At 39.8% G+C, this 14,747-nt stretch overlaps 1 protein-coding gene across 1 annotated transcript in view; it reads left to right on the top strand.

Moving 5' to 3' along the window:
* The first annotated feature begins 833 nt into the window (after positions 1–833).
* LOC124285268 (ankyrin-1-like) overlaps positions 834–14,747 on the top strand; it is a 45,525-nt gene continuing 31,611 nt past the window's right edge. Inside the window, exons 1-4 of the mRNA XM_046721464.1 lie at positions 834–1,061; positions 1,861–2,007; positions 3,419–3,611; positions 3,743–3,853. Coding sequence (XP_046577420.1) covers positions 834–1,061; positions 1,861–2,007; positions 3,419–3,611; positions 3,743–3,853 — 679 coding nt within the window. The remainder of the gene's footprint in view (positions 1,062–1,860; positions 2,008–3,418; positions 3,612–3,742; positions 3,854–14,747) is intronic.

The following is a 14,747-nucleotide window of genomic DNA, read 5'->3' as shown; positions in this document are numbered from 1 at the left end:
AAATATTGCCGATGTGACGTTAAATATTAACTCACTCACTCACTCACTCATATTTCACACACGCTCTAGGTATGACCTAGTGTATGCTGTCTGTCTCATTACGCTACACGGCGAAATAAAATGATTCTGTTGAATGCTACCACAAATGAATAAAAACAAAATGCGAATATTAGAAATAAAACAGGCTAAAGTCTGCAACAATGTCAGGCTATTACCTTGTTCGAGGAATGTATCCATCAATATCCACTTCCGTTTAGTCCCGATTTTGACAGTGAAAACTTGCAACTTGGTTTTCCTTCCAGAGGCTGTCTAAACAGACTTGACTCACTCATTAATTAACAAGGCAGTACGCCTTGTTAATTGGTGACTCTTAACGGCCTTGACGCATTCATCAATCAACAAGGGATTAGGTTCTGGGGCGTGCAAAGAACAATCATTTACCATCAACCACCAGTTATCTCCCCTTGTGGACATTTCCAAAATTGTAAATTTTTGGAATTCTCATATTTCCAAAATTGGAAATGTCTTGGAAACATCATCTTTCCAAAATTGGAAATGTCTTGGAAACATCATCTTTCCAAAATTGGAAATGTCTTGGAACATCATCTGTCCAAGACAATTCCAAGCTTGTAAATGTGGACTTTTTTTCCAGGGCAGAAAGAAGACACTATAAACGAGGTTTCTTAAGCTCTGCACATTGCTAGTGCGGGTATTGTGCATTGTGGAACATTAATATGTTTGATATAAGGAGCTTGTGTCGTGGTGTGGAGCTTCGAGCTTGATGTGTTGTATGGAATTTATCATCGAACTTTCATGGTTTGTTGGACGTCAAAATGCCGAAGAGAAGGATAACAGATTATTTTACAAATGAGAACCAGAATAAAATATCACTTGTCAGCGATATTGAACCATCAGAGGCAGGCAATCGAAATATCGAAGCTATCGATGGTTTTTCTGAAGATACGATTGATGTTGCTGAAAATCTTGACCAAGCAGACGAAGCGGAAACAGGGGCTACAAGGCCTAGTCAAGTGGTTGATGACACAGTTAAAACTAAATGGGTACACAAGTTTCAATCGTCGTGGTTATCTACATATCCTTGGCTTTCTTACGACAAACAGAACGACACTATGACTTGTAACATGTGCATTCGTTCAGGAAAAAGCAACACTTTCACGGATGGATTTTGTAACTTCAGAACTTCGACGCTGAATAGACTCATGAGATCATCGGAGCATAAAAGTCATTAAAGGGACGTTATATTATCAATCAATAAATAATTTTGAGATAACTTAATTTCATTTTTGTGAAACATTGAAAGTCTTTTCTGTAAACGATGCAGGTAAGTACAAAGTAAGGTTTCTTTTGTATTAGGGGAAAGGGGGAGGCATTGCATGCATGTGACAGTTGTCCGTGTGACAGTTGTCCATGCAACTCGAGGGAAGGGGGGTGAAGTTTCCAAAAAGTTACTGCTCCCTCGACCAGGCTGGTAGCCTGGCGCGCTGGAGCTTCTGCCCAATTTTTAAAAGAATTTTAAAAAACACTTAAGTTTTTGGTTCCTTTTAAATCTTACTCATTACCATGAGGCTACAAATAAAAAGAAAAATACAATATGTCAAAATAGAGTGTTATATTTCCAGAATTATATTTTCTTCAACATTCATGTAAATTATTGTGCTCTACTGTATTTATCGTGCTACCTATATATCACCTGATGGCTGATTTATATTCATATTCCTTAAGTAATACAAATTTGAATTTGCTTACCAAGTGTAAACATAAGATGTTTTATTGCTTATGTGGCAAGGTTGATTTGTCAGGTGATATGTTGGTCTGATAATGATCTCATTTGTGTTACAGGATAGCAGGCTGAGGGAGAGCATGACGACTTGTACAGAGACAGCTGTCTCCAAAAAGTATGAAGCAATACTTGTAGCCATGCAGGCCGTGTACTTTATGGGAAAGGAAGGCATTGCAACCGCCAAATACCCCAAATGGAATTTTAAAGTGAAATGAACTGTCCAGCAATTCTAGAACTAAACTGTGGTAGCAATGCAACCTATATGTCAAGACATTTTTTTGATGAATTTCAGGTAGAATTGTCTTCTGTTATTCAGCAAGACTTAGATGATCTTATGCTCAAGAGTGAGTTTATATCTGTAATGACAGATGGAAGCACTGATATTTATGTAAATAAGAAACTGGTTGTGTACATCAAACTGTTGAACAATGCAGAAGTTGAAACGCTTTTCTTAGGCAATCTGCTTCTGAAGGAAGCGAGTGTGACTGCATAAGTCATCATCAGTGAGTTCAGTTGTATCTAGAGAGGCATGGAGTTTCGATGCCTAAAGTCATTGCTTTTGGCAGTGATGGAGCTTCTATAATGACAGGACATAAAAGGGGTGTAGCAGCTAGAATTAAAGAAGTCAGTCCTCATTGCATTAACATTCATATTCATTGCATGGCACACCGCCTTAATCTGTGCACTTCAAAGGCAGCAAAAGCTGTTCCTTTCATCAAAAAGACTTTTGAGAAATCATTAACATCCTTCTACTATTACTTTAAACATTCAAGTTCAAGAATTGTATCACTGTCACAAATTCAATAAGAAGACAAAGTCATCAATATCCCCCGCAATGGCAAAATACTCTTCATGATTATGTCTACGAGTTATGATTATGTCAAATATTTAGGTGTGCATATAGAAAAGTGGAAGGAGAGTATTGAAAGGTTTTGAAAGTTCTGCTCCGGAAAAGAGCACAACCACCAATTTCAGTCTAAGTCAAATTTGTTGCCATGGAAACGCCAAAAATATTTTATTCAGAATTCCAAAACTACCAAAAGGCACAAGTACATCACCAGATCTATGTATGTGCCAAGTTTGGTGAAGAAATAGTGAACAGTTTTAGAGTTCTGCTCCGGAAAAGCGCACCACCACCAATTTCAGTCTAAGTCGAACTTGTTGCCATTGAAACGCCAAAAATATTTTATTTAGAATTCGAAAACTACCAAAAGGCACCAGTACACCACCAGATCCATGTATGTGCCAAGTTTGGTGAAGAAATATTGAACGGTTTTCGAGTTCTGCTCCCGGAAAAGACAAATGTGCACGGACGGACGGACGCACGCACGCACGGACGGAGTCCATTTTAATACCCCCAAAACGCGTTGCGAGGGATAAACAGTTCTTGAAAACCCAGAAGTAAAACTTACAGAAGTCCATCAAATTCCTTGGTTTTCTTTCTACAATGCTCTCTCAGCTGTCTACCACAATTGGGTAGCACTTGTCATGTTTCTGAAGAAACAGAAAGACAGCAAGGCCACCATGGAAAATATATCAGACTACAGATGTGTCTACACTTTACATCTGATGATGGATGTGATATATGCTTTTACACAACTAAATATGGTCTTTCAGAAAGTCAACCTTGACATAGCAGCAGTGAAGCCAGCAGTAGAAGGGTGCCTGAACGATGCTAAAATGGCAAAGGATGGCAATACTTACTATCAGAAAATGTTCAAGGAATACACTACAGTTGTAGAAAAGCATGTTGCTTTTAGAAAACAGAAGCTGGGTTATGGAAATATTAAAGAGACACAGGCTGAATGTGGTAAGATCAGGAAATATTTCATTGATTCCTTGACAAGTGTAAGGTAGAGAGAAGATTCCCCAGTTACTCTACAGATATTGCTACTTCCTCTGATATCTTTGGGTTGAGAAACCTCTCATTCCTCTCAACAGAAGAGCAGCAGGACTTTGGTAATGACAAATTAGAAATTCTACTGAAGCACTATGGTTCAGATCAAACTTGTGGGGAAGTTGTCCATGAAAGGAAGGTGGATCCTGACACGTGTAGACTGGAATGGAAACTAGTGAAGTCAATCGTTCTTGAGCAAAGGTATTCCAAGAAATAACACCCAAACCCTATGGAATATTCTCAGAACAAACCACTCTGAAACTCAACAGGAAATCCTCAGGTTGTCTAACATTGGTCTGCTGTTGCCTCTTCACACTGCTGACTGTGAAAGGGGATTCAGTGCTCAAAACAATTTACATACCTCTAAAACAAACACATCGTCAGCAGAAGCACTGAATAGACTTATGCTCATTCAACTTGAAGGGCCCCCATTGAAGGATTTTAACTTTAAAAATGGAAATCCAAGAAAGACAGAAGGATTCTCAGAAAGTAGAGATTTGACTTTCATCCCTTTGAAAAAACACAGAACAATTTAATAAACAATGTGAGTAGAAAACTTTACTTATGGTATTTTTAGCTGTAAAGTGTTTAAGAGTAACCATGAAGATACGTGGTTGTCTGAATTTCTCTTATTGGCCCACATTTTCAAAAGTTAAGGGCCAATTGGCCCCTTCCAAGGAAATCCTGGCTGCAGCACTGCCTCTTGGAATCTAGTCAAACTCAACGGCAGGTTGCTGTCTGCTTTAACGTGAGTCAGAGTGACTATTGGTAGGCTGTGGCAGAGATTTCAAGCCAATGGGACCAGGTCGCCCCAGTGTCACAACAGTCCGAGATGATAGGCACATGTGTCCTCCCAATATGCAGTCAGGCAGTTTGCAGACACCTTACAGCAACACCATTTACGTTTCAATGAACACACTATACCTGTTACCAACACATTATAATGGAATAGTCCAAATAAAAGCACAAGAATAAAACTGAAGCTATATTATTTACATCAATTTGAATTTTATTGCTGCAATATGAAAACAGATGATTTTCATAAACATTTCGGTTTGATCTTCTCATCTAACGGGACATTAAAACAGCGTTACGTAACATATACGAAGCAGACAGAACTTTTCTATGTGAAAAATGTAAGGATATCCAGGAGCTCCGTTCATCAATGTTTAAGGACAGCCGGAGCAGTTCGCCCAGCATTAACACAACGTCACAGGCAGACGCATTTGAGATGGAGAAGACACCATGACCGTTTGGATCACCATCAATGGTCTCGCGTGCTCTTCACAGGTGAAAGCAGATTCCATGATGGTCAGCAGAGGATTTATTGTCGCAATGAAGAGTGAATCACAAATGTAACTGTGGCCACGCAAAACCGATTTGGATGGGTTTGGGGAGGGAGAACTAATACTGGGCGTACTCCACCGCATCAGGTCGACGGTTACCTTATTGGGCAGCGTTATTCTGACGGGATTCTGGCTCCTATAGCAGTACCATTCCTGCGAGCGATGCATGGCTTTTATGATCGACCTCTTTACTGGAAGACGACAACGCTAGGCTTCATAGGGTACCAGAATTGTCCCGGAATTCCTTAGGCAGCAGGGTGTTGAGCCCATTGAGTGGTCAGCATGAACTCGGTCAACGTGTGTCCTCACGTCACCCAGCTGGATTTACATCCTCCCTTCAGCTGTTGGCGAATGTTAAGCAATTTAGCCACAAATTAAAACTACAAAAGTTCTACGATTAAAAATCTGTCAGTGAGTAAAATGGTGACGTTATGATCAAATCTTATACCTAAGAATTTGGCTTTTCTTGCTGTTTTTTAATACTTTTAAGAAATTGAGTTACATAATAAGAAGAGGAAGAGAGTTTAACAAAGGCTTCGCCAGGATTATTTGGAATATCAACTGTTTCAGTTTGTAAGACATCCCCTTTGATCTCATGAATCTTGTTCCATACCTTTGACATGGGTGTATGTGAAGCATGTTCCGCTCGACTGTGTATATTTCTCTTCCACAAGGGGTCTCTATTATCATTCATTATCATTAAAGGATCATTTTGCGAATGTAAGTACTAATTATTATTTTATTTCCTAAGGAAATAGAATGGTTTGATAAATTTAGAAAAAGTAAATGTTGTTTTAGCTTAGTTTAGCTTATGTTATCATAACTGAGTATTGGCGGCCACTCAGGGGGTACACGTACTGTTAAGTCATTGTCCTCCTGGATGATAGTTTGTTGGTTTGTTGTTTTATGCCTGACTCAGCAATATTCCAGCTAAATGGCAGCGGTGTGTAAATAATCCGGTCTGGGCCAGACAATCCACCGATCAACAGCATGAGCATCGATCTACGCGATTCGGATACGATGACATGTGTTAACCAAGTCAGCGAGCCTGTCTACCCGACCCTGTCAGTCGCCTGTTATGACGAGCATAGGTTCCTGAAGACTAATTCTAACCCGGATATTCACGGGTCGATATTGGCCAGGTATAGACAGTGATATAAACGAGTACATTTTCTCCAAACATACCCAGACTAGATATACAAAGCAGTACAACCAAATCATTGGGACATATAGTGATAACTATTTTGTCTCACACCTCACATTTACTTAGTATCTTCGGGAACATTATCTTGGGTAGGAACACAAATTAACCATAGCTTCTGCCCTTGGCTTGATAGCTCGCCTCTCACCTTTAGTTCGTATGAATTTAGTTGTGTTCAAATGAATAAACGATGTCAATGTCTGGTGAAGATGATATTAACGGCACAAATAGAAAAAAAAGACTTATGAAAGCTTGAACACGATACATTGGCATCATTAATGCATTTGAACACGACTGAAAACATATCAACCCAAGATAATGTTCCTAAAGATACTTAGTAAAGGTGAAGTGTGAGACAAAATAGTTATCCCTGTATATCACTGGACCCTTAAGGGGCCGGAAAGACTAAATTTCTAAGAATTTTCTTAGTTTTTATGCTTGTTTCCTAAAAATTCTTAGCTGAGAATTTATCTTAAGTAGCAATCCACCATGCGACTAAGCATAAATCTTAGCTGAGATATTTTAAAATTCTTAGAATTTTCTAAGTGAGAAACGCATGGGATTATGGGGTACAAATTTATGCTAAGCATTTTCTTAGATGACGTATTGGTAATCCCCGTATCTATTAATAGCATAGTAACTTTGTAACGCTCCTCGCATGGAGATGGAGAATGGAGAAGAAAACTACAAGAAAACCAAACTGGACGGCCGAAACTGAACGGCGTGTTTTTAACACGCCATGTTGAAGAAAGCAAGGCTGTGTTACTAGGCAAGTTTGGACCGGGCATTTCATCTGCACGGAAGAAGGAAACTTGGACTATTATAACAAAGCAGATTAATGCCACCTTCACAGCTAAGTATGAAGTGAGTGAGTTAAGATTTAAAGTCACATCGGCAATATTTCAGCCATATCGTGACTAAAACTAGTTCTAAATGTATAATACATACATATAAAATATATCAAACCCTGTCAACGAAGGACAGTAAAACCACTAGATTATCACAGATTGAGTTAAAACTAGCTAGCATATATCTTTAAAAGTAGACAATTATTTCTGGACAATACAATGTAAAATTGGGCTATAGATCGCCAACAACTGAAGGTAGATCACCATACTAGGGACCATGGGGACTTACAGTACCTTGGCTACCTGCATGGACCCTAGTTGGATTTACACCATCCCTTCAGCCGCTGGCGATTGTAAGAAATGTTAGCCAATATTAAAATGACAAGAATGATACGTTTATAAATCCTGGCAAGTTTAAATGGACTTTGAACATTTTGGGACTTACGTACCCTCTCAGGAGGACAACAATTTTACCCTACTTCAACCCCCTTTGAGGGTACAGCCACTAACAATCTCAGTTACTAATCTAAGTTACCAATAATAAAATAGGTATCTATTTACAAATCAGTTAACAAGTTTAATTCTTTTAAAAATGCAATAATTAAATGAGAACTTGTATTACTAAAAAGATCCTTCATGTGATTTGAAATAGATATCCCTTGTGATGGAATATTCAACACAGTCAAGCAGGACATGCTTGACCGTGATTCTTTCATCACAGGGGATACAAAACGGAGGATCCTCACCTTTTAATAGGTATTCGTGAGTATATCTTGTGTGACCAATACGACATCGTCGTGTGATGACCTCTTCAAATCTGGACTGACAACCCAAGTAGGTGTAACCGATAGTTGGTTTTATTGCATGTAATTTATTGATACCTACTTGGGTGTCCCACTTCTTTTGCATCAGATCACGGATATAAAATCTAATAGCAGCTTTGTAATCAGAGTATGGTATAAGAAGTGGTGTCATAGATTTGTTGAGTGCTGCCTTAGCAGCAAGTTCGGCCATTGTGTTCCCAGAAATGCCAACGTGGCTGGGTAACCAACAGAAGACGTTATTGCATTGGCCAGTAGCAAGTTCATTGTGCAATTCAATAATTTCTAATGTGGCAGGTATGAAGTCATGTAAGATTTGGTTCATTTGAAGTTGTCATTGTTCATAGTTTTAACGCAAGCAGTATCATTTTTAAGCGTTAGTCTATGGTTATTTTTAGATCTTGCCTAGTCCATTACGGGTATAAGGGGTGTCAAGAGATTGTGTCATCGCTTGTGTTGTGCCCTTTGACTTGCTTGGCCCCTTGTGTCGATTGTTTCTTTTAAAGCACTAAACACTACTTGCACGTCAGCCATTGCACTTCACTTCAATCCGATCGCAGTTCAGAGCACAAACAACTAACACGTCAGATCTAAAGGTAGAAACAATATTTCAAGTATTTTATATATGTTGTACTAAATTACAATGTTATTAGTGCTAATTAAATGTTCTTCATGATAAAAACATAGGTTAAAGTATATTTGTGCAATTGTAAATATACTGAGTCAAAAAAGAAACTTCACATTCTTTCTTCAGGGCACTATAAAAGAACAAGAGATGGTAAGATGGTTAAATTGGTATTATTTCATTGCTGAGATCTGTGTGATGTACTCGATACACTGACAGTGCCATAATCAGTTCCATTAGGCTACACCGCTGTTCCAAAACATGGGTATACAGAATGTCAAGTCAAAAGAATAAAAATGCGAAATTTCTCAGTTCGATATCGTGTATGGCCGCCCCGCGCATTCACCACTGCCAAACACCGTCTCCTCATCGACTGCCTGATGCTTGTGAACACGTGGTTTGGGATTCTGCGCCATTGCTCTTGCAAGGCAGCGCCAAATTCCTGCAAATTCTGAGGTTGGTTCCTAAGACCACGAAGCCTTCTCCCAAGTGCATACCAAACGTGCTCTATTGGATTAAGGTCAGGGGACCTCGATGGCCAGTCCATGACGTTGATTCCAGCGTTTTGAAGGAAATTTCGTGTCAACATCGCGGTATGCGGCCGAGCATTATCATGCTGGAACTGTAGACCTGGGCCATGAGCCGCCATGAAAGGAACGAGTTCAGGGGTGAGCGCCTGGTCGCGGTAAGCATCAGCTGTGAGGTTTCCACGGATGACCAGAAGTCGGGAACGGTTGTTCCCACAGAAAGCACCCCACACCATGCAACTTCCGCCCCCGAATCTGTCGACTTCCTGTACACAACATTGTGCATACCGTTCACGACGTCGTCTCCAGACTCTATGCCTGCCGTCCGCGAATCTGAGGGTAAACCTGGATTCATCGCTAAAGACGACTCGATTCCAGTCTCTCTGGGTCTATAGGAGGTGACGTTGGGCCCACAGCAGACGTTGACGTTGATGAAACGGCGTCAATATTGGCCCACGATATGCACGTCGAGAATGGAGATTGGCAGCCCGCAACCGATTTCGAATGGTCTGTGAGGACAGTCGACCTCTAAACATCTCAGCCCTGGTTCGTGTAGCCGGCAGAAATCTGTCACGTAGGTGACGTAGGACGATTTGACGGTCTTCTGCTCGTGGCGTCAAACGTGGACGACCCGACCATGGGCGATCAGAAGTGGTGCCAGTGTGTTGTAGACGACCTCGCAAGTCATACACAGTACGACGGCTGCATCCCATTGCTCTTGCGACGTCAATAACTGATCTTCCCGCTTGCAACATGCCAACGGCACGTTCACGTTGCACATTTGACAATCGTGGCATTTCAAGTACCGTTAGAACTGTGGTTTAAAAGTGTTTTTTCAATTCTTGAGGCCAATGCAAACACGTGCATATGAAGAAAACTTCGATGCGAAGATCACGTGATCGACTGCACGTGCAAAACCTGATTTGGCACTAACGTCATTTGCACGACGAATGGATGGGTTTGAGTGGGTTTTGCTAACGTTTTTCTAGAGTCCAAAGATAGGGATCCCATTTCGGATAGATAGATGTATCATCAGAGAACAATTATTCATTATTTTTCAAATTACATTTGTGAAGTTTCTTTTTTGACTCAGTATATTATGCGGAGGTAAGTAAACTATCTTGCAGTGATATAGTAAAAAGCACTCATGCTTAAAAATATGCTACTTTGTTTATTTGTAAATTTTCAATGACGTTTATGCATAGGTTATTTACTGTGCATTATAACCATAACGCACTTGATTTACATTATAGGTACGATGCAGAATGGTTGAAGGTGTGAATGATTATAAGTATGACCTGATATAGCTTACACATAGTTACATCAGTACTAAACCATAGCTACTGATTGTTGTGATTTGTATATATACATATTTAGAAAATTGAGACTTTGGTTTGCTTGTTCTTGTAGCAGCAGTATATTCATCTTGACGACATGGCTCTTCTACACCCCAGTGTCACGCACAGGGTATGAACATTATCATTGTGTCATATGTATAAAGTTATTATGTTATTCACATAGTTGATAGATTTTATGTCTAATGTACTAACGCGTTCATCATAATGTGTGACTTACGTACCCACTCAGGAGGACACTAATTTTACGCTACTTCAACCCCCTTTGAGGGTACAGCCACTAACAATCTCAGTTACTAATCTAAACTACCAAATGTATCTATTTACAAATCAGTTAACAAGTCTATTTTTTTTTTAAATGCAATAATTAAATGAGAACTTGTATTACTAAAAAGATCCTTCATAGTTTGTGATTTGAAATAGATATCCCTTGTGATGGAATATTCAACACAGTCAAGCAGGACATGCTTGACCGTGATTCTTTCATCACAAGGGATACAAAACGGAGGATCCTCACCTTTTAATAGGTACTCGTGAGTATATCTTTCGTGGCCAATACGACATCGTCGTATGATGACCTCTTCAAATCTGGACTGACAACCCAAGTAAGTGTAACGAATGTAAGGTTTTATTTCATGTAATTTATTGATACCTACTTGGGTGTCCCACTTCTTCTGCATCAGATCGCGGATGTAAGTTCTAATGCTAGCTTTGTAATCAGAGTATGGAATAAGAAGTGGTGTCACAGATTTATTGAGTGCTGCCTTGGCAGCAAGATCGGCCATTGTGTTCCCAGAAATGCCAACGTGACTTGGTAACCAACAAAAGACAATGTCGCATTGGCCAGTACAAAGCCTTTCGACCTTGAAATAACAGCCTCCGGTAGAATGCATATATTATGTAGTTACGCGCATGTTGAAAAAATTGATGAAGCCCTAGCACGTGACTCTTTGCTTTATGTCTATACTAGGAATATGTATTATACAAATTTTATATGTGTGTTCGTATGATAACGTATGTTTTTTGCATTACATCTAGATGAAACAAAGTGCAAAGCTATGAATGTGCTCTATGTTAGTCACAGACTAGCGTAAGAGTACTTTCCTTAAAATATTCAGTATACACTAGAAATGTATCGGCAAAACGCTAATATCGTACAAGATTATGAAACATGTAAGTAAATTCTTCTTTACAGTCTGTCATTGTCATAGATGCTTTGTCAAATAAAACCTCACACAATGATATAAAGAAAGAATTTGTTTATGTATGTCTCATCTCTTACATACAAAAAATACATACATATGTTGATAAAATATAAATGTACAAGCCGCCAAAGGTCTACAGGAGAAACTTACATAAAACGTTGCAATACATGATATGTATTTACACCTGCTTTCTTTTAACTTACATCTTTACGACACAATTAAACAATCAGAGCTTGATTGTACGACTAGACAGTTTCCTGTCATCCCTGATCAGGTGTGAACAGCACTAATTAGCCTCGCAACAGTGAGCCGAGCAATCAACAAGAGGTTCCAGGTGTAGAGTAGTGAGGTGTCTCTCGGGCTTAATGAGTTAAATAACATAAGTTCTCATTTAATTATTGCATTTTGAAAGAATTAGATTTGTTGAATGATTTGTAAATAGATATATATTTTATGCTTAGAAGTTTATATTAGTAACTTCGATTCTGAGTGGCTGTATCCTCAAAGGGGGTTAAAGTACTGTAAAAGTATTGTCCTCCTGAGAGGATACGTAAGTCCCAAAACATTCAAAGTAAATTAAAACTTTCCACGTTTTTAATGTATGGCTATATTTCCTAAATTGCTAACAGCTGAAGGGATGGTGTAAATCCAGCTAGGGTCCATGCAGGAAGCAAATGTACCGTAAGTCCCCATGGTCCCTAGTATGGTGATCTACCTTCAGTTGTTGGCAATATATAGCCTGTTTTCATATTGTATTGTCATCTATAGTTAAACTGTTTTAGATCTAATTACTAGTTTTAAATTCGAATCTGTGATAAACTAGTTATTTTACTGTCCTTAATTGACAGGTTTTTATAATTTACCATTAATTACTATGTATAAAATTAATTGTTCTCGTCTCGATATGGCTGAAATATTGCCGATGTGACGATTTTATTTTAACTCACTCACTCACTCAGACAAGGATGTACATTAAGCCCAGTGTTGGTTTCGCTGTTCATAAATGGACCTGTGTGTGATTTGCAAAGCCCATTTAATTGTGATGGTATTTTTATATCCAATGAAGTGTTGAACCGTAATGCTTTGTTGTTTGCTCATGATTTGATACTTATTGCAGATAGTGTTGTAAAAGTGTAAAGACGATTGGATGCTCTACATAATTATTCTTATAGGTAGGGTATGGATATCAATTTAGCTAAAAGTAAAATAATTGTCTTTTAAATGGGTGGGCTTCTGTTAAAACATGAACAAGTCTTCTTTAATGGGGCACCCATGAAGGGCCACCTCCTCGTGGTGGGTGCTGGGTAACGCTAAGCGCCCTTAAACCCCTCGTTGTGGACCCGGGGGGATATTTGGTCCACCAACCCGTTTGCCGTGGGTTGCGCCCCTGTGTCGGTGGAGGACGGGAGGCTGGTGGTTGAGGGCACTGGAACCAGGACCAGGTGTTCCTGTTGCCCAACACACCACTTTGCCCCTTACTACCACCTAGACGGGTGGTAGAACTGGCCCGGTTCTACCAATCGGCTGGTCACGCCGTGCCCTGTGCATGGTAAGAAATTTTGCACATTTTTCTTTGATTATGTGGTTTGGCTTTTCCGAATTCTATTAAACAAATTGTTGAAATATTACAATGCCTAGAGTGCCATGCCAGAAGGCGGTGGCTCATGGGCCAATCTGGCTATAAAGACCTCTGAAATCTATATTTCTTGGGAATAGTGTTATGGGCCGAACCAGCCTGACACATATTCTTTTGGATCTCATAGCTTTTCACGTCTATATTTGCTGGAGTATAACATCTCTGTATCCCTGTTGTTGCAGGCTGGCTTCCACTGCGACATCGTCCTTGTTGACACTCCGTGGCGGGTGGGGAGCAGGGACGCTGAATTATATTACCAAACCATGTCTCAAACAAATTCTTCTGGTTCTAGCAAGACAAATAAACGTCGTCATGTAGACTCTTCTTCATCGGATGATGATGTTCCTTCTGAAATTACAGATGCTTGGCCTCGGTTCATTGTGATATCATCTTCGGATGGACAGCCCCTGAAATTAAATCCATTTGCTACCTCCAAAGGCATTCAAAGTGCCTGTGGAGAAGTGAAAAATGTAACACGCCTTCGAAACGGTTCCATTTTAGTGGAATGTGTAAGGAGGCAGCAATCTGTCAATCTGCTTGGTTTACAGCAGTTTGTTAATACACAGGTTGTTGTTTCAGTGCACAAGACACTGAACTCGAGCAGAGGCATTGTAAGGGATCTAGCTCGTTGTCTGACTGACATGAGCGAGGAGGAGATAGCTGCAGAACTGAAAAACCAAGGTGTAACACAGGTAAAACGTTTCACAAGGAAAACTCAAGATGGCAATATTGTGAAAACGCATACTTATCTATTTACCTTCTTTCAAATGTCAAAAGTTTGGTCATGGGGCCAAGTTCTGTCGTGGCAAGGAGGCAGTATGTTGCCGTTGCAGTGGAGCACATGACAGCTCCGAGTGCACACATGATGTGAAATGTGCTAACTGCAAAGGAGAGCGTATGGCTTCCTCCAAGTCTTGTCCAACTTTTGAATTTGAGTCAAAAATCTTGAAAATAAAGCATACCAAAAAACATCACATACTCAGAAGCCAAATTACTTGTCCAATCTACAGCGGCTCCGTCTTCTTCAGGTAAAACTTACTCGGCAGCAATTTCTTCCTCAACTCCACCCCCTAGAATTGTTACTTCTTCAATATCGTGCCAGACTGACATCTCGTGGGTCAAGGATAAACAGGTTATCCTTGATGTCTCCCCCCAGAGAAATCAATCAGTTTCTACATCTTTGTCTCAGACTGAACCAGAAACTGAGCCTGACAAAGTAAAGTTATCTGCCAAATAAAAAAAGAGACTAAAAAAGATCAGAGCACTCCAGAATGTTGAATCTTCTCATGTTTCCTCTCTTGAGGTTCATAATGCATATGAGATACTGGAAGATATGGATATCTCCCCTCATCCGCGTGCACGCAACAGAGGCAAGTCGCCTCGGACTGGAAAAAGTAGATCCCCAGTACTGCCACCATCAACATGAGTTATAACTCTTTAATTCAGTGGAATTGTAGAGGTGTGAAAAATAATTTCAATGAGATA

The sequence above is a fragment of the Haliotis rubra genome, unplaced genomic scaffold (assembly GCF_003918875.1).
Source record: "Haliotis rubra isolate DU_JTF1 unplaced genomic scaffold, ASM391887v1 Scf357, whole genome shotgun sequence".
Lineage (NCBI taxonomy): Eukaryota > Metazoa > Mollusca > Gastropoda > Lepetellida > Haliotidae > Haliotis > Haliotis rubra.
This window is presented reverse-complemented; position numbering and strand designations above follow the sequence as displayed.